Source organism: Acromyrmex echinatior, chromosome 17 (assembly GCF_024713525.1).
Source record: "Acromyrmex echinatior isolate Ae372 chromosome 17, ASM2471352v2, whole genome shotgun sequence".
NCBI classification, from domain to species: Eukaryota; Metazoa; Arthropoda; class Insecta; order Hymenoptera; family Formicidae; genus Acromyrmex; species Acromyrmex echinatior.
The window spans coordinates 7,875,215-7,896,455 of NC_141868.1; the positions used below are offsets into that span (position 1 = coordinate 7,875,215).

The 21,241-nt window shown below is 33.8% G+C and overlaps 1 protein-coding gene across 3 annotated transcripts in view; it reads left to right on the forward strand.

Annotated features, from left to right (window-relative positions):
- The window catches only part of IRSp53 (Insulin receptor substrate 53 kDa), a 128,216-nt gene that overhangs the window by 62,801 nt on the left and 44,174 nt on the right, over positions 1 to 21,241 (forward strand). For all 3 annotated transcript variants that reach the window (XM_011067830.2, XM_011067833.2, XM_011067832.2), the window contains one exon: positions 15,106 to 15,198. In XM_011067830.2, coding sequence (XP_011066132.2) covers positions 15,106 to 15,198 — 93 coding nt within the window. The remainder of the gene's footprint in view (positions 1 to 15,105; positions 15,199 to 21,241) is intronic.

A 21,241-nucleotide genomic window follows, 5' to 3' on the forward strand; every position in this document is an offset into this window, starting at 1 on the left:
ACCGCAGCAGGAAGGGTGGGAAGGAAGGGGAAAAAAGCGGCGGAAGTTATTTTCGCGAATATTACGCGATCGAGAGAGTCGTGCGATGCGCTACGCGAAAATGACTCCGTTTTGCATAAAAAACGTTCGGCGTCGCGTCGCTTTGCGTCGTGTCGGTCGCGTAATGCGCATAAATAAAACGCGTAATAAACGCGGGGATGAAAGGGGGAGGTGGGGGAAGGGGGGAGGTTGAATTATGCGCGAGAGATAGAGGGCAACCCATCTCGTCTGCGGATCTCGACTGACGTAGGGAATCCTTCGCGGCGTCGTGAAAAAGTATAATATAGCCGCAAAAAAGAGGCGACCTTATCGCAGCGAAACGCTATGCTTTTATATTGGCATTGATAAGCGCGGTACACGACGGTTTATGATATCGCCTGATAATGTTACCGAGTAACATAATCAATGGGAACCCCCACTTTTGGGTTCTTCCACTTTGGGATCTGTAATATTAAACCGTGAACGAGAAGAAGAGGGTGGGGAAATATATAAATTGATATTTGGTGTCGACGTTATCGGTAAAGCGCAATGCGTGTGTTTGAACTGATATAGAAAATACAATGATTTGTCTTTATAGTGCAATATAGTGTAACGAAAAGAAATGAAGAAATTTAACATAATGTAATGGAACAATTGAGAGAGAGCAAGTGACTTTTTACTGCAATTCCTGATGAATACACTTAATATCCGAATAAAAAATGAATAAAAAATGAATGGAAATACCCATTCGAATACACTTCTTTTTTATTCCTCAAGAATAATTAGTTATTCATTCTATTTGAATATTTATTGAATATGATTACGAATATTTTCATTTTTGCATTTATTTCTGCTCTATTATTTGTACATAGCTTGCAAACCTTCAAGAGAAAACAGAAATCGGTAGAAACAATGAAACTAGCAAAAAAATCATGGTATACAGGATGTATCTGAAATAACGCTCACTAATCATATAATAACTAATTCCTAATAAAAAACTGAGTCGGAAAGTCGTATATCATTTTGCAATTTTCGCAATAGTTAACGAAATATTAATTTCTAAACATTACCGAATAAACAGATAAAATCGATGTATAAGACAATTAAAATATAAGATATTTTTTAGTGTTTTTTGTGTAGTATTTTGAAGATGTTTCTTAAAGAACTCGTAAAGATATCTTAGATCTAAAGTTGTCTTACACATCGATTTTAGACATTTTTGCTCGTTGAACAACTAAAAAAAATATTGTGAAAAATTGCAAAATGGTATAGAGGACTTTTCGATTCAGTTTTTTATTAGAAATAGAATAGCACTATATGATTAGTGGGCGTTATTTCAAATATACCTTATACAGTTAAACAAATTGAGGATAAAAATGATGTCATCTCAAATAAAAACTTATTATATAAAATTATATGTTGTCTGAAATCAAATGAAGACTTATGTAAAATTATATGTCATATCAAACAGATTGTACTTATAAAAAATGTATCATTTAATTTCTAAAATATTTTTCAAAATTTCTAAAATCAAATTTCCTCACCAAATCTAAATATTATAACGACAAAAATTAATAAAAATTTATTTTCTTTTTTTTATTTATTAGGTGTTGGAATTAATTCGTAGCGTTTTTTATTTGAAAGAATGTTATTTATTTCACATGAGCATTAAAAAATACATTAATGAAAGTACTTCCCATTACTTGTAAAACGCTACGAATTAATTCCAACACCTAATAACATCATCGAAGTGTCGGTTATAGTTAAAAGGTAACGATTGCTTATTGGAGCTTATTTTTTATTATAGTCTATATTTTGTTTAAATACTTAAATAAATATGAATATATTTGTTGCATAATCATATAGGTTTTTTGTGAATAAATATATTAGTAAAATTCATATCGTTTTTGACATGATATTTGACAGGTGTACCGTTAAATTTATAATGTCAAATTATATCCAATTTCGAATTTAAAATTTATTTTTAATCATTTCTGTAGGTTGCCATTTTGCTCCTATTCAATATATCATTATTTAACTAAAACAAGGGAGTGAATTAAACAATTTAATTAAGAAAATGTATTACATTGACTCAAATGTAATTCATTATTTATTAAATACATTAATATAAAATATTACTTTGAAACCAATCACAGAAATGAATTAATTTACATTTTGACACATTGAAGTTACAAATAACAAAGTTTATTATTTTTAACTCGAGGGATTAAGTTACTATTGCTTCCTATTTAACAATGTATGTGTAAAATTACCGTTTCGGAATTTTTGCCAATTCCAATCTAAATGGCCCGCGTTTAAATTAAATGGACTTTCGCCCGCTGAATCCGCGATAGAGCGATGATGATGATGATGGCGATAATGCGCGCGCATACGCGTGCAAGAAGCGGTAAATGGAGTTTCCGCTGTAGTATCACCCGGAATCCGCTCGTATTTCCCCTTAATAGCGAATACCTTACGTATCCGCGTCCGACCGGACCTGCATACCGGGTGTGCTAATGGAACCGTCACGCAGCTGTGGATCGATCGCGTCCGGCTAATCGCGGCGTGCCGCACCACTAATTAACCCCGACCTAGGACGTGTCGTCCCTGGAACAGGAAGTTCGATCCCCGTTTCAGCCCCCGCTTTCCACCCCGCTCTCGTTCGCCACGAACGAGCATGTTTGGAATTCGATTTAATTTTCACGATGGTTATTATCGACGCGACGGTTATTAATATCAACCCATAGACCCAGTGAATAAATTTCTATGCTTTTTGCGGAAAATTATTATTTCTTTCCGGAAATTAATAGCGAATGGCCGCTGCTCATCGTCGCGCTCAGGTGGGAAATTTTCCCTCTGTTATCGATTACAAGAGTTATCGATACTTTTGCGAACAAAACACCTTCCGGTTATAAAGGTACATTCATACAATTATACTTTGTCGCCAAAAAGTGCGAGTCAGAAAAAAGTTTATAATAATATAAAATAATATATATACATATATATAGTAATAATATAAAATTTTATATTAATTTTTGCCGAATGTTTGCCATTTATGTTTGATATGACGATTTATGACAAAACGTTGCAATCGCGATTCTTCCTGTTGAAAGAAAGAAGTGGAAATTAACTCTACTGTAAAATTATCATAACATAATGTTCAAAAATTACAGTAATAGCAGTGAAAACAGGATTGTGACAATCGGATCGAATTGAATGAAAGGGTCATTAGCATTCAATCATGGATGTCATCTGTTGGAGAAACTCGATTTATCTCGCAGTTCGTCCTCGAAGTGAAAAGAAATCACGGAGGACCGGCCTTCCGCGATACGGTCCTCTAATATCCCTTTAAATGGATTCCCTTTAATCCAATTTGCCAGCTGAGCGATATTAATGGGTCGGAATAGCTGGCATTCGAGGCGGAATAATCCTTAAATATTATCCTTCGCGATATCGCGCGTTCTTTCGATCTTCTCCGCTTCCTTCGCCGACCTTCCTTCGAGATAACCGCCATTTTTTTCTTTCGTGAAATTCCTTCTGCGTTTTATAAACCGCAGAAATATGTAAATATTAAGAAACGACGTAAAAGTGTGAAAAAATGAGATCCTTATAATTTATTTATGTTCAACGTGAATCTTTTGCTACACGAATTTTTGTATTCGGTCTTCTGTGCCTCTATTATTATTTTTTATACAATGTAATTATAAGTAAATTTTTTACATTAAAATACATTTTTAAATAAACAATTTTAACAACAAAATTTTTTTAAATAATAGTTTTTGGCAAAGTTGAAACCTCTCTAAAATTCACAATATACATATATGTATAAAGTATAAATCAAAGTATTCTCGATGCTAAATTTATGTATAGATAGAAATTTATGTTAATTTAACACTAAAATTGATTAGTAATGCTCTGAGTTCACTCGGTGTATCTAATTAGTAAGACAAAATGTTAATTATACACTTCATTCGTTGATTACTTTGATATCTTAGTTAGCGAACTGACGATTCTTATTATTTATCTCGTGCACGAATTGTTTCACGAATGTGAAATCTCAACTTTCTTCTCCTATCATAATTATATTTTGATCATCTCGATAATAATGATTTAAGATTTTCTTGATACATTTCATGAACGAAACATGGCTGCTCATTCTTTTCTCATTTTCGGAGTCGCACCGCGTCCTTCGACCCTCCGTGTATCGGGGTGTCTGCCTCGCGAAAATATACGATCCTCCCGCCGACGAAGATGGGGGTGCAAATAAACTCGAGCCACCCCCATTATTCGCGCGTTTGCTCGATGGACCCACCTCCCGGCACTTCAACAATGCCGCAATCGCAAAGTTTACAATAATATTGTTATGCCAGCATCTGCATGCACCCCATAAATCATCCCCGATTCTTTCCTCATTTGCGCGCTCTCTCCAGTATCTCCCATTCGTGGGACGACGGAGCGCCATAGAGTTGTTTACACGAGAACCGATATTTCATGAAAATAAGTACCACGTAATAACTAAACTTTCTTTGCTGAATAATATGTGGCAGAATTAATGACAGAAATATAATAATTATGAATTAAATAATAATATAATATAATATAATATATATATAAATAATACAATTATATAAATAATAATACATAATTATAAAAATAATCTAATTAGGTATCTGTCACATTTTTTATCTTTTTTTTTTTTTCATTTTTATGATTGACTGTTACAATGAAGTGATAAAAAAAGAAAGAAAGAAATGCGTTTTATTTATTTAGGTGGATCGATTATTATCAAAAATCTCCACAATTACAATATATATTTTTTGGCTACTTCTTATTGGCTAAACTCGATTTAAAGTTTATAATCATCATGAATTTCTTTATTAGTAAATAAAAGTATTTTTAGTCAACATGCACTTTAATTGGTTATAAATGAATCCTAGTGGTATGCACGTTTAGTGATTGGATGTTGAATGAATCGAGAAACTAAATTAATTAACAATAAGATTTTTGTAAGCAGGGAACTTCATACTCGTTAAGTTTTTCTCAGTTTCTCATTTCTATTATTTTTGAAACTTCAGTTTTACAAGAGATGCATTATAAATTAATAGGGTGATTTTTTTGGTTTAATAAATTAAAAATCGCGTTTTTTTTCGCAATTGTTAGAAATAAACCCTGAAAGATCATCCAAATTTCGCAGTATGCGTTATCGAAGAAGATAGCTGACCCTGTCAGAAACCGCGGAAACAAACAGTGAACAAGCAAGAGTGCAAAGGAGTGCCCTCATCTATCTTAAAGTCATTCTATTCCTTTATTATTCCACTGCAACCTCGTGGGAATCGCGCGGAAGAGCTGAAGCAGAAAGGGTTGAAGGGCGGTCACCCCTTGGAAATTCCAGAAGGAAGATGGAAATATGAGACAACAAGGTGGCGGTCGAGGGGTTGCGTTTTCGCAGTGGAGAAGTAGGGGGAGACAGAGGAAAGGTAAAGGCACGGTTGAAGTACATAGCGGGGGTTGGGAAACGAAATGAGAGAAGAGCGGGGATTGTTAAAGGGGGGGGGGAGGAGAGGGGGTTGAAACGTAAACTTTATTCTGGACAGTGCAGCCCCCGCGCTGTGCGATTCAATTATTTTTACTCAGCACCGACGACGCTTCCGGGCAACCTCCCTTCAACTTTCCCCTGCCTTTCTCACTCTCTACCTCCGCCCCTCTCCGTCTCTCGTTGCGGTCGGGGTGGCAGACGCTTCTAATTTCATTATTCCCTCTCGAAGGACCGTTCTGCCTTTTTCTCACCCCCGCGGTTTATTTCCGCGCCAAGCATTCCGCTCGTGAGAGCTTTTAACTGGTGCGCTCGCTTGATATACTGGGTGCTCTGGTAAAAAACACCCTTCCCCCCCTCCGGTATTAGATTACTTGATATGAAATTTAAATTTTTGCGTTGTCTTATCTGGATTATTTTGCTATCATTTTTATTTATATTTATGGCGCGCGTGCTGTCACTACAATTTATTGCCGCGAATTTTGGTAAAAAGGGGATGCGAGAGGGTCGAATTCCCTCGTCAGCTCAGCCTGGCGAAAATATTTAACGAACTTTGTATTGCATTTATCGCGCAATCACGCCAACGGAATTCAGCATCGCGACGCTTACTTTTTACACGCCGGCCGCGAGGACTAGCCGATGTAAAAGAGCATTTTTGTAAACGTTACAACACCGTTACAATCCCATCCTCCTCGCCTTGCTCTTTTCGCTTCTCCGTTTTCGTCGCCGAAAACTGCAATTTCCCGAGGCGGGAAGGAATGCGATTAAGCGTTGATGGCTTCCTAAATGCAAACAACTCGGGAAACCGTAATCACTAGAGACAATCGCTCTCTCTTTCTCTCTTTCACTCCCGGTCTCTCCTTCTCGCGACACGGCGAGGGCGTTGTTTTACTAAGCTAAGGGGTGAAAATTGAAAGGGTGGGTATGTCGATTAGCCGGCGCCTCTTAATTCACGATTATCGCTCGCGCCGCGGTATTCACTTCCGGAATGTAAAATGGCGACGTCGCCAGATCGCCGCTTCGTCGCTTCACGTTTCATTTTTTCCTATTTTTCTCTCTCTTTCTTATCTTTTATAAAAATTAATTTTGCCCCTTTTAGATCTTTCGCGCGTCTTTTGCAACGTTCATAATTACGCGAATACACTTTTATTTCGTGCTTTTGATTCTTAAAATACCGGAGCTGCATGTCGCTTCAAACTAATTACATTAAAGTCACTAGGGAATTGCGTTCGCGCGAAGACGCTATAGTGCTATTTGTGTCATTCTATCTTTATCGTTTATTAAATACAGACAGACGAACGTAAATAGTATTAATATCGTCTCCTTGAATGAATCTTAGATATACAAAGCACTGCAATCCCAATTGCTTTTAATATTTGGAGCCAAAATGATGTCGAATATTGCAACACTGTGTAATTTAGTGCTATTATTTTAACTTGATAAAGGTTAAGATAATTGTACTCAGTTTTGAATAAGCCAGAATTATGAAGCCAGAATATCAAATAAATTATAGTACTTTGTATATCTAGTAACTTTAATGTAATCTATTAATTGTTATCTTCCAAATTTTACATTTCTTATCATTCATGCAGACTAAAAAATTATGGTATTTTGTGTGCAATGCATTATAATAAATACATATGTAAATATTATATTGAAACCTAAGATTTATAGTTTTATCATCAACATTTGCGACGTATCTAGAAAATGTAGAAATTTTGATTTTTTTTGCGTTAGAATTTTAGATAAAAAAATGGCAGAAAGATATGTTAATATATGTCTCTAAAAGGGATCTTTAAATTAATGAACATTATTAATTAAAAAACGATTTACATCCGTTTTTTCACAGTTTAAGAATTATTTAAAGATAAAATTAAAGATTAAGAAATTTATGAATGAATTTTATTAAGTCTTAATTTTTAATTTTTAGCCATAAGAATCAATGTAATTAGTTATCAATGCAAAAACTATAATATATAAAATGCATAAAAATTCTATAAATAACACATTCCATTACATGTTTCGGTTCTTGGATTGAGCCATCCTCAGATAAAACAAAATTCATAAAATTCATTTTCATCGTTATAGAAAAATCATTATAGATAAAAGTTATCCAATTTACATAGCGATATTGATGAATGTCTCACGGAGATCATAAATTATTTGCAAGCGATTTACCGATTGTTCAGAATTTCATGATATTCAACATGATCGCAGTTATCATTTCTTAAGAAAAAATACTTTATCAAATCTATTATAAAATCGTGTAAAATATAAGAGATAGTATACCAGTCAGATAATGATAATACGTAATACATAGTTACTATATTAAAACTTGAGATAATCTGTACAGATCGAATCTTGCAGAAAGAATTTTTTGAAAGTTATGTAACGGTAAGGCTGACTGTTACTATCTGATACGATAATGACTAAATAGATTATTCTTACGTATGATATACGTTCGAATGTACAATATAATACTCGATATAGTGTTCGATTGGATCCGTTGAAAAGGGAAGATGACTGGAATTCAGGAGTTGCCATGGACCTTGTGTCATTCCATTGCATTTTCCGACGTGGCATCCAGCTATGGCGTCGACGTCGGCGTCGTTAAGCACTGCGAGACTCATATTAAAACTACCCCTCGGGATACCGCTGCGAAGATGGTAAGGGTGAAAAGACATTTACGCCGCTTGCTAAGGACTCTCGTCTGCCAAGAGGGTGCGAATGGCGAATTTAGAAATAACAAGGGACGAAGAAGTGGATGATATCGTATTTATATCATTGAACCGCTTACGTTATTTTGCATTATTTATTTACATTTATTTATGTATTGTTTGTGTACATTATTTATATTTTATTTTATTTTATTTTTTTAATGGTAGATAATCTTTTGTTCTCTGCATTTCTGATTAACGTATTGTGCATAGCAACAGAATCCTTTAATGCTTCCCTGGAATCGTTATCAATACACTATTACTATCGATATTTCATGTACAAGAAAATAGATCACTCTAATTAATGTAACATAAGCTTTTTATATATTTTACACTTTTAATCACAAAATATTTGTAATCTAGACTTTTATAAAACCTAATGATTAATTGAAAGGGAAAGAAAAAAATAAGCACGTTATTAAATTCAATTTTGAAACGATACGAAGTATCGTTAATCTTATTGTGTGGTACGTCTCCTCACATACTTAAATACTTAAATAAAATACGTAACTATAAAACACAATACAAAACTATATAAAAAAAAAATTGAAATCACTTATCACAGTCTCTGTTACAATACTGACTACAAGGAGTACAAAATAATATATAAAAAAACGAATAGAATTTTTAAAAGCTTAAATCTCTGTTATTCTAACTTTTAACATGGCAGATTGGACCTTCTAATGATAATTGCAGGCATACTTATTGGTTGATAGCATTTTAGAGTTACTCTTAAAAATTTTTAAATAAAACATTGATAAAAATTCCTTGTTCCAATTTTCTCATTTATTTACGAGTACTTTATTGATACTAAAAACTATAAGATTTTATGATAACTATGAGATATCGATAATAAAATTTGTAAGTTTACATCTTGTTGCGTCTTAAGAATTACATCTAACCTGCATAAGTAAAAATATAAAGCGAAAGAATCAAAGTTCTCCGAAGTTTATAATGAGCAAAAAATTCCATTTAAGTGTAGATCTCGATAAAAAAAAAAGCGATTGGACGCGAAAGTCAAGACGTGAGTCCATTAATAATCGCCGATAGCTCGTGGGAACTGTCGGCGAAGAAATAGGAAAAGTTGCAGCCAAAATGGCAATGAAGTTTTTCATTAATCTACATTAATACCGCGCGAAATCTTGATAGTACTCACTCGCGCCTGTTGCGTTTGGCGAAGCCGGTCTAAGAGCCCTGGTAAACACCCTCATAAGCAATTAAGCCGCTTAGAAACTCCCGCCGTTCATTTATTATCTCTGTACCTTCTAAGCAAGCTCGCAAGCACTGATAAACGACGCACCGAGCTAAGAAGCCATCCTTCAAAGCAGCTCCTTAATTACGCGTTAAGCATTTTGGAGTTCCTTCTGCCCGCCTCGTTGGACTTTCGGAAAATAATTACAATTTAAAGCAAATTTGTGGAAAGTTTCTAATGCAGCGATAATTCAACTGATTTTTACGAGTCTGGAAATATTAGGTAACTAATTCTATTTTTGGTCGAGGCAATATCTTGCTGCTTAATAATATATTATAATCATATATGAATTTACAAATACATTCTTCTGTTTTGTAAACTGAGTATCGATTTGATTTGTCGGACTTGAAACGCATCATAAACTGAAGCTGGAAATAACATCACAAATTATTGTACATTGATCGCCAATTTAATAACGATGGAAATAAGTATCTTAAAAACACTGCAGAATAATTATTGCGAAAAATATCATCTTAGTCAAGGTTTGAACCTGTAATTTAGAATTGAAAGAAGATATTTGTTAATCTATCTATGTGAATATTATTAAGCACTGAGATCCGCTTCTATCGAAAATAGAATTCTTTTTTTTTATTTGATTTATTCTTATCTAATTTCCGCTTTAATTAGAAATGTTAATTTTAATACATAAAAGTAAATTTTAATTGTTTAAAAAAAGAAATCGATCTTTTTGAATATAACAAAAGATGTCTTTCTGGGAAGAAATTCTACGCTCAAAACGTCATATTTTTTAAAATATAATACAGATTTAAGGGGGCTACTTTGGATTGCGCGATAAGAGGTGCGCAATCTACAGTTATATAATCATTTAGAAAAGATTTGTACGAAACATGTGATGAAATTTAAAAATCGTCAAAATGTATCGAATGTTCTTAACTGTTTAAGACACGTCTAAGAATGTAACGAATTCTAAAAATGTAATGACGTCTAAAAATTACTTTCGAAATTCTAATTCTATATTCTTGGAGAATGCTATGGTCAAGTTTCAAAATGTTTGAAGCTGCGAATATTCTGATTTCTCTGGCAATGCCCATGAATCTGAATATCCAATACTGTTCATATCTTCAGATACGAACAGTATAGCACTGTGTCTTGAATTCCCGTCGGCGAAAGCGAGTGCGGGCTCTCTGCGAACCTGATATAACCCGATATACCATGTATATCGATATCGAGATGTCTCCGAGACGGGCTGGATGAGGAACGTTGCGGTGAAGGGTTGATACAGGACAGTCCGAAGTTTGCCGACAACTGGGGGAAGACGAGGGATGACCGTTGGACAATGGGGTGCGTCGCCGATGACGAACTCGGCCTGTTTCCAATCCCCGGAGTCGCTCGGGGGTTGCTGAAACAGCCGCAAACAAGGGGATGGGCGAGTCAGCATTTCCACCATCGACTCCACCATCCAGTTATGTTCCAAACGGTTTACGCATTCCCGAGCGACAAGGGGGATGGTGTGAAGCACTGGATATTTCTGCTTACGTTTATACCGCGTATTCCGCGATGTTCGATATTCGTCGTTTTAATAATATGCTGGCTACTTGGGGTGCTTGAAACTCGGAATATTTGCACATGGAATTCCAACGCAGAATTTCCTGCGAATTGAGAATAACTATTGTATATGCTGATACACATAATATACGAAATAATATAAAAGTAGAGATGAAATGTTATTGAATAATATGTTTATTAATTGTAAAAATATAAGAATTAGAATAATTATGGAAATATAACACTTAATTAAAATATTTGTAGAAATTTGCAACTTAATCTGTATTTCGATATTTGCGGGATGACAAAAATGTTTGGTCATAAATTTTTTTGTATTTATCAATTCCTGGTAGCAAAATATCTAACATTATTTGTCATCATTTTGACATTAGTTTGCTACCCGAATAGTAACGTATATTAAAAAAACAAACTCTGTATAGTGTTAATTACATCTTATTAACTTAGTTATATTCTATTAAAACTTTGATATCTTATTAATTACCAACTTTTTTGTCACACTGTATATGTTTAGAGCATATTCAAATTAATATTAAATAATAATGTAAACGATAGAATTGACGAAGCCACGATAAATTTCCTACAAATTTCAAATTTCAATTGATTAACAAATACATAAAAAATTTTGTGAAAATTTTACGGAAAATATTTTTCCAATTTATGTAACAGTTTATTTGCGGGACATTAGAGAGAAATGGAATAATGAAAATGATTGACGATAATCGAAATTGACAACGTGGGAAACTGCAGTTAAATCTCCCGCGCTGTTAAATTTCCTCGCAGACTTTGTCCCGCAATAAAAAATAGAAAAGAAGAAACGAATACAAGGGAAATCGTATTTTTCTTTTTCGCTCTTCTTTTTTTGGTTCACGTATGTCTCGCTGGAGGCTGCAACGAAACATACGCGAAAAATGGCGGCGACAGCTGTCGACGTGCGAGTTTCGATGTCGTCGCAAAATTCTGTATCGTAAAACTCGGATATGAAGCGCAGTCCGCGGCAAAATTATTACTAGGCGAAATCGGGCACATATTCTAGCTACTATTATTACTCCATTTTGATATTTTTTTTACAAAGGTAATTATGATAAATATAGTATAATAACGTGTACGTGAGTGATAAACACGGCGTATATAATTATGAATAATGAAGAGAACAATGCTGCTTTTATGGCCATTCCTGAAGTTTAAATCATGATTTTTTAATTCCAATTGTTCGTGACTTGGAAACTTTGAAACAATACCCAAGGGAATTTCAATTTCATATTAATGAAATAACATGCTTTTAAATTTTTTTAACGTTCCGCACACACGTAGAACTTAATGGAAAAGTTACAAGCCCCCAATTATCATAGGAATAAAAAAATCATCAAATGAGTCACCTCAGCTGTATGAAAACTGGGGCTGACTAAAAAAAGGGAGTATCATGTATATAATTTTTTTTAAATAAACTTTCTCGCACCGAAGAATGGCGCGTGTTCAGTAGTATGAAACAATAAATAAAAGCCGTCCTCCGGAAACGAGCACTGTATTTGAGGTCGGTGGACGGTGCGGGGGAGGAGGCCGACGAGAGAGAGAGAGAGAGAGAGAGAGAAGAAGGAAGAGGTGGAGCTTCAAGAGTGCCATAATTTACGCTCCACTCGTTTCTTCCTCGTGTATACCTAACGTGTACGAATGAAGCATAAATTCACTCTTGTACCCTCATCCCTTGCCGTTCCTTGTATTTGCGATCTACCGCTGAGGGGAAACTTAACGTTTCGCCACGCGAAACAGGCTGAAATTTTCCGTTTTGGGAACTTTAATTGAGGATGACAGGCCTTCTCTCCGAAACGAAAATTAAATTGCGGTGTTATTAATCCTTTCGCATCAGACTTGTCAAATATATTCTGAATTTTTGAAAATTATCATAAAACAAATAACAGTCTTAAAAATATTTTTAAGTACACTGACATATTATGCCAGTGCACTTACAACATTACGACTACAACTTAAATTATATTTTAATAATAATTAATAGTTATTTTTTGTATTTTAAACTTATTCGTCAAAATATTGATTGACCAGAATGAAGTGTTCAGTAAACAATTTATGATTAATATATATATATCTCTTTAACTCCCTGATAATTATCACACTTTGTAAATAACGTAAATGTCTGTACCAAGGATTTAATAGCTAATAGGATTTTAGTAGAAGAGACCGGGGACAAAAGCAACATTTTGACTTTGAAGTGTTATAACAGTTAAAATATAATATTCACATTTAAAAAATATGCATCTTTAGAATTTATTTAGCTACAAAATTTTCTTTGATTTAATTTTTTTATATAACTAGAAAAAAATTATGTTTATTTAAAGACAATGAAAAATTTTGTCACAACCGTTCCACCCCCGTAGATAACAGTAGAGAGGGATTGTATCACATTTGCCAGAAATACATAATTAAATAAGTCATATTCTTTCTTACAGCTACACGAATGGATAACAGGTTCTTTATAACCTCTTTAAATGTCTATTTGTATAAAGACACTTCTTTTATATAATTTTTCTTTTATCTATCTTGCGTTTTCTCGTTAATTAACGCAACATTCTATGAAGAAAAATACAAATATTGTACAAAATAATACTAAAATAAAATCAAGTAAGTTTGGGGACAATTGTAACGTTACAACTAATCCCAGACATGTTACTATTGTTCTCTAATGGTATTTTATGATTTATTGTAAATTTTTAAAATAAAAACCTAAACAAAAATCAACTCAAATATACAAACTATCAACGCAGATAATTATTAAAACATAAGGTAATACATTATATCTTCGTTATAAACAGAATTTTTAGATTTTGTGCAATAAAATTTACTTGATGCAAGAAAAAAGAAATTTCTGCTTCTGCACTCGTGCACGTTTCGCGAGAACCAGTGACGAACGATTCAATGCCGATTTGTCTACAGAATTTTATGCAGTCGCATACACATATTTATTATAGTCTAAGAAATATTAACGTTACTATTGTCCCCTGTAAACTTTCAAGAAAAAAAAAACTATAACTATTTACTTTTACAAAATAACTTTCCCAATCCTGCATTGGAACCATTATTGAAACTATTTCGTAAAACTTTTAGGTAGAATTTAAATCTCTTGATTAAAAAAATTACATAAAAAAAATTTTAATATACATTTGCAGAGGTTTGAATTAATTTTGGGACCCTCGCAGATATATAACCCCACTTGCACTTGGCGAATAACTAGAATTCTTGCTAGGCTTTAATGAAACAAATGCATTTCGAGTACAGCTCGATTTCTCGAAAGGGAGAGAAAGGGGTTGGAAACGAAAGGGGATGATCGCGACGGGAAGGCGCGGTCCATAAAACGACCCTACAGCCTCTCTGCGAGTTTCTCCAGAGATACAGCACGCACGGTTTCTTGTCCGACTAGCCACCCCTTCCCTTCCTACGTCATTCACCCTCTTTTTCTCTCTTTTCTTTCGTCCTTCAAGTCCGTTAGGTAGCGTACAAGCCCGCTATTTATGAGGGATTTGCCCGCGGGGGTGGAACACACAATTTCCACCGATATACCTACCACTGCTTTCCCCCGTCTCGTTTTGCCACCGCTTGTCTTTCCCACTTCTTTCCCGGATTGTCCCAATTTTTCTACCCCATAACCTCTAACGAGAGCAGGCCTGAACGAGGAACGTTTTCCATTGATAACCACGAGAGTAGCTTCGGTCTTTTTATTATATTGACGCTTGTTCGGGGAGCGTATCTCGTTTATGTCTCTCCAATCGAACATAAAGAAAGAAACGCATGAGCATGTTTTTTAGTCCCTTTACTTACGCATTACTCCCTGCAAATATCAGTTCATCTGCGTTGAAATCGCATTGTGTTGGCACAAACTATTTGAAATATTCATTTAAAGATATTAAAATAAGATTTATTAATGTTTTTAAATTAATAAAAGATTGATTACAATTTATGAATTTATAAACAGATATTAATGTAAATTAATGAATCAATCTACATTAACGCCAACACGAAATCATAACTAACAATAACTACCTTTTCAGGAGCTGCGGCGGCGTCGCGAGTTTATGTCGACGCTTTGTCCCGATTAGCCCGACAAGCTCAGCTGGGAACATGGGGTGGTTCGAAGGATGTGGGTAAGTGAGAACTTCAAATTGATTAATTTTAATTGGAGAACACGAAACAAAACTCATTTCATTCAGCGTTCGACTGAATCAGAAACTTTCTAATCAGAGTCAAGACTCGAAACAGCTACTTTATTTTAATTATTTTCTCAATTTATATCTAGTTAAATTTTTAGATACTTTAGCAAAAGTATTTCTTTACATGCATAATAAGTAAAAACACGAAATTTGAATAAGTGAAGAAATCCGATTGTTTCACTCTTTCGAAGACATTTAAATATTTTTTAAGAAAAACTTTTTTTTTTTTTAAATATAGATAGTATATATTTTCTTTATTTTGTTGAATAATTGATCGATTTTGCGTTCGATTCATTTCTTCGAAACAAGACGACAAATAAAGCAGTTCTCGTTCTCGAGAGTCGAAGTTTGCATTGCTCTGGAACGAGGTGAGCTTTACCGAGGCTTCCAAAGCCAATAAAGCGCGTTTAACCATCTCTAAGCTCGAAAGCTCCTACCACCCTTCCGTCTTTCCGCCTCCAGACGCCGATGAACGAAAGTTGCTAACAAGATCATTGCAGCGTGATAAGTGTACGTATTAAGCTCAGGTCGGCGACCCGCGTACGAAGCTTGCGAGCCTCTTAAAGCAGGCTAAGGTGCAGACTTAGGAAGCTTTCCAAGTGCCAACGACCGAGTAAAGTTTTTATTTGTTCGGGGAGAAGAGCGGAATCTGATCAGTCAAGGTGGATTCTTTATCAGAGATTTTCGGTGATTTTATCGTATTGATGTTTAGATCTTTTGGTTCTTTTCTCGATTTTGGTCACCATTTGCTACGCAAAATAATCTTTTCTAAAATAAAATATTATATATACGTATAATTTTTATATTAACCTTAAAAAACGAAGAAAGTCACTATAATGATGCAGAAACAATGTTATATTTTGAGACAAGAAATACCACGAAACGCAACAATAACAAATTTTACACTAAAAAAAAATTTATTAAATCTTAATATTTTTTAATAGTACTAACAATAAGAGTAAATAAATATTTACTCAATAAAAAATTAAAGATTAGTAAGTTAAATTAATGATTTTATATGAAATAAATATATGTTTACATTTTGTAAATATTTACTTAGAACTGTTTAAAGAAATATTTATTTAAAATTTAATATTTTCTTTAATGTATTCAAGTTAAGTTTTTAAAAATGGATCTTCGTCTTCTAAAGATTAAACATTTACGTAAATATTGAATGATTAAAAGCAGTAATTATTCTAGAGTATCTATGGTTTATTGATTTTAACGCGCGCATTAAATCGGATTCAAATCTTGACACGAGAAATGGACTGATTGTAGTTATCCTTTGCAATAACAATTACCGGCAAACGTGCAGCGACCGTTTCGGCAAAGATAATTTTCGATGAGATAATTTACGGCGAATTACGCCTGCGGTAATAACGCATTAATGTGTAAGAGAGAGAGAGAGGGGAGGGGGGAAGAGTGAGAGAGAGGAAGAAAGAGAGGGGAGGAGAGACTATCATCGACTCGGAAACGGGACATTCAATTAATCGAATTAATAAATTCAGATCGAGTTATTTGCAATTTTGCATACTATGAAAATTTGTACGCTCGCGAGGATGCTATAACCCCCGTTGTTTCGAGCATAATTAATTAGCGCGTCCTGAATTAGCTATTTTATTTTACAAATAACGCACGTCTCGCAACGTAGAAATTGTTGTTTATCGTGTTCGCGCAGTCTGCTGCAATTTGTTGTGTAATTGCTCGAGTGTGTTTCGTCCGTGCTGTATTAATTGTATTATTCTTCAAATCTTCTTCAATCGTTTATTTGGCGACTCGCACATAAAATTAATTGCCGTATTTTGTTGGAGATAATTTCAGAGACTATCAACAAAAATTAAAAGCGCGAAATAGGTACAATATATTATATATATTTTAAAAACGTATATTAACGGTTTTTTACCATTATTACCATTATATATTAAATAAAGAATATATTGGAAATAATGTGACGCGTGAAAAATGAAATAAAAATATAGAGACATGAATATCATAGAGAGTATGTTATATTAATAATTATTTCAAACAAGCATTGTGCACAAAATTTACATAAATCCGTTAATAATTAACGAGAAATTCCGTATAACTTTCAATAATTTTACATAATCAATGTAATTTCCATGTAATAGCCGTTCAATTCACTCGAATATTCGTAAACGTAACAATTCACAAAATACAACAAAAAAATCTCATGGATTCTAATTTCAGACATCGTTCATTTCCGCAAAATGAAGAATTTCTGATTAAATTTTTAATAATCAGACATATGTTTCGCAAATTACTATGCACAATTCAAAGACTTTGTTCAGGCATTTGTCGAAGCCGAAATAAACTGCCTTTTGTGCGATTCGTATCTACAAAAGATGTTTGGATTAAAACACAATAAACTTACGTTATTCATGAACCGATATGAAGAATGGGACGGGGAGGAATTTAAATACGCCATGAAGAGAGCGATCGCTGTAAGATTAATAGTCGCGTTTTTCGGCGCCGCGGCGCAGAATCGCGGATTAAAATTCTACGGCAGCGGCGTCGACGCAGCCGACCGTGTAAACGCGCTTTAATAATAATGTAAACGCGCAACGAATGGGAATTAACGCGCGCTCGCACCACCGTGAAACAAGAGAGAAGAGGGCGGAGGACAGACGGCCGTTGAAATCCGCCCCTAAACCTCGCTTGGCGTTCGCCACTATGAGAGAAGGAATACGAAGGGGATAGCGGCGCATAATTGCATTAAATTATCGAGGTCTGAATTATATATGTATTGGTATCACATTTTTTTTAAACGCCATCGATTAAATATAACACAAATTGCGGCGGGCGATTCGTTAAATTTGCGATTTTTCGAGATTCTACGAGCACCTCTTTTGTTTTCTATGTTAGGAGGGGTGAATCTATACTTTTCTAAATACATTTATTGATTATCAAACAATAACCCTGATTTTAGTGAACATATATTAATAAATACAAGTGATAGACAAAATAATATGAACCTGAGAAATATTATACATTTTTTTACTACTTGTTTTATTAATAAGAAGGCCTATTTACTTTTAATTAAGGTTGCCACAAAACGGAAAGTCAAGGAATTGTTAGGGAAATTGAAAACGGTTTTGGTTAATAAGGAAATATAGTCAGGGAATTTTGTAAAATTTTCTGCAAAATTAAAACTTTTAGCTTTAAAGAAGTTTAATATACATACATCATACCTATGTACACTGTTAGAAATATAACTATGAGTTTCCTTTACATGTAAATTAAACTGGTGATTATGAACGAAATTAAAAGTGATGAATGATTTGATTGAAAATTAAGTTTCAGTAGTTACTTAAATGTAATGAATTTATGAAATTTAATGTACTTTTAATAAAATTTTAGTGCTTTTAATAAAATTTGAAAAGTAGTTAAATTTCATAAATTTTCATGAACAAATACATTAAATTTAATGTAATGTTGAAATTAAGTCCAAATTGTGTAATTTAAAAATTAATGAAATTTAAGAATGTTTCTAACAGTGCAGTTTCGTAATACTATATCAACTTAACAATTAAAAATGCGAGCGATATCGGCAACATTAATAATAATTTGATTGCTATATTAAACTCTACTAAACAAAATGTTTAACGGTTTCCATAAAATTTTAGGATGAGGAATTTGTGGCAACTCTGTTAAAAACAAATAGCAGCCAATTGTTTTCTAATAAAATAAATATAATATGTATCTTAGGAGTTAATGTTATTTTGTCAGACATTATTTTAATGTCTATCGTCTATAACTCTTTAACTCTTTAATATTTATTTTTCGTTGCTTTATACCAATTTAGGGGCACGAACTTTACAATTCAGAGTGCGAGAGATTATTCACAAAATGAAAGATATTTCGTTCGATCGATTTGTCACCAACCGAGAACGTATATCGGACTTCAATTCCATGTATGTAGATATATCCGGGTATGCTTCGCACTTATCCGCTTTTCGCGCGCCGGCTGTCGAGAGCCACACTTGCTGCAACTTTAATTCCACGCCGGAAGTCTTCTGCGAGAGAAGCGGCAGTAAGGAGTGCTCCGCAAATAGCGAGTCGTACAAACATCTCGTTAAACATTTTCTTACGTTTCTGTACAAACCACGTTTAATAACGAACGTATCATGAGTTATTTGACGAAAATTCATGATGCTTCTATTTGTGCAAGTTAAATCTATTGCGATATCGTTTGATACAAAATTTATAATAATAAATGCAGAATTAACGTTTCATCAAATCGGAATTCTGTTGCATTAAATTTGAAATTATATTTAAGGGTGAATGACGGAAATGGGATAAAAAACAAGAATAATATACAGTTTTAAAGAATATAAATCAAAAAAGTGTAAATATCAGTTAGAGTCAAAACTATTAGATGTTTATGTGTGAATTCAAATTCTTTATTAAACAACAAATTTAATTAGATGTTTCGATCTCTTGCTTTTGAGTTATCCTCGATAATTACAAAAATGAAAATATGTCAAAATTATTACGTGGAGATTAATGTAAAAAATATGAAATTAATTTAAATGACATTATTAAAAATTCGACGTTTAATGTTATAACATCTTTTGAATTGTCAGCTCTATTTTACTTCAACCCTGAGGTAAAAATTTTAATAAAGAATATTTGTGTGAAAATTTTAGACCTACATATTGTATATTTTCGAATATGCAATGTCGAATTTCGCGCACATCGTCGTAATCTTTGCGCGAAATTTCGCGAGAACTGATGGGATGGAGTTGCGACGGAAACACATCGGTCTCGATCTACACGCGATTACGTCTATGGAAATTCGTGCAGGAAGCACAGGCGACACTCGGGGAAATCTGTTTTCACTGTTCCCTCCTCTCCGCCAACCCCTTTCCGTTCCTTTACCTTAAACCGCTCTTCCGTTCAGCCGCGAAGGGGAGTCGCGAAAATTCGTAGCTCACGATGTTAGCGCGAGGCGAAATGAAAATGCGACAGCGAAATTGCCAATATCGTCACCCCAGATTTTCCTTACTCCGCCGGCCTTCTTCCGCTCCCTCTAGCTTTTCCGACAGTGGGACGATCAAGGAAATCCGCTCGATCTTTCCTTTTTGCCAAATAAGTTTATTTCTCACCACTCATGAGGTGAGAACAGCTTTAAAAAAGGTACAAAATTTTTAAATAACAATCACACTACATTAAGATAGCACGTAGAAAAAATGTATGGTTGAATTAACTAGAATACTGATGAAGAATCAAATGATGAACAATCTACAAGATTTCCAGTTAAATATATTAAAATTCTAGTTGAAATAACCGACGTTTAGATTTAACCAGAAATCTAGTACACTTAACCAGAATTCTGGATCGTTCATTTTCTACTAGAATTCTAGTTAATTCAACCAAACTTTTTTTTCCGTGTACAGAGAATTCAATAAGAATTCAGTCGTGTGTCAGCAATTCTGAGTTTATTATCATATGCAAAAAGAATTCTTCAGAATTTTTCAGAAAAAGAATTCTGGAAAGGAAAATTGATGACATACGACTGAATTCTTTTTGATTTCTTTTTGAGCTTTTCATGTTATCTGGATAGATTTGCCACAAAATTCAAGTAAATTGGAAATAGTAAACAGGAAAATCAGGAAAAAGTCAGAAAAATTTTCTGGAAAATTAAAATTCTTGGCTTTAAACAAGTTTAATATGCGTACGCGATTTTGGATTATTAATTTAACTTAATTGCATTAATAAATGCATGTAGGGTCAGCAGAATTAATAATAATTTACATTGCTGTGTCAAATTGCTTCCTCAACACAATATTTGACTCTTATACTCTTCTTTCCGAACTCTCTCTTTTTCCCGAATACATTTTAAGATAAGAAATTTGTACGATAATAGTACTTTGAGAACGAAGATTTGAGTTTGCAGTTCGCATTATTTTTTCTGTTTGTACCTTTTTTAAAGATAATTTTTATTCGTTTGTTTCAA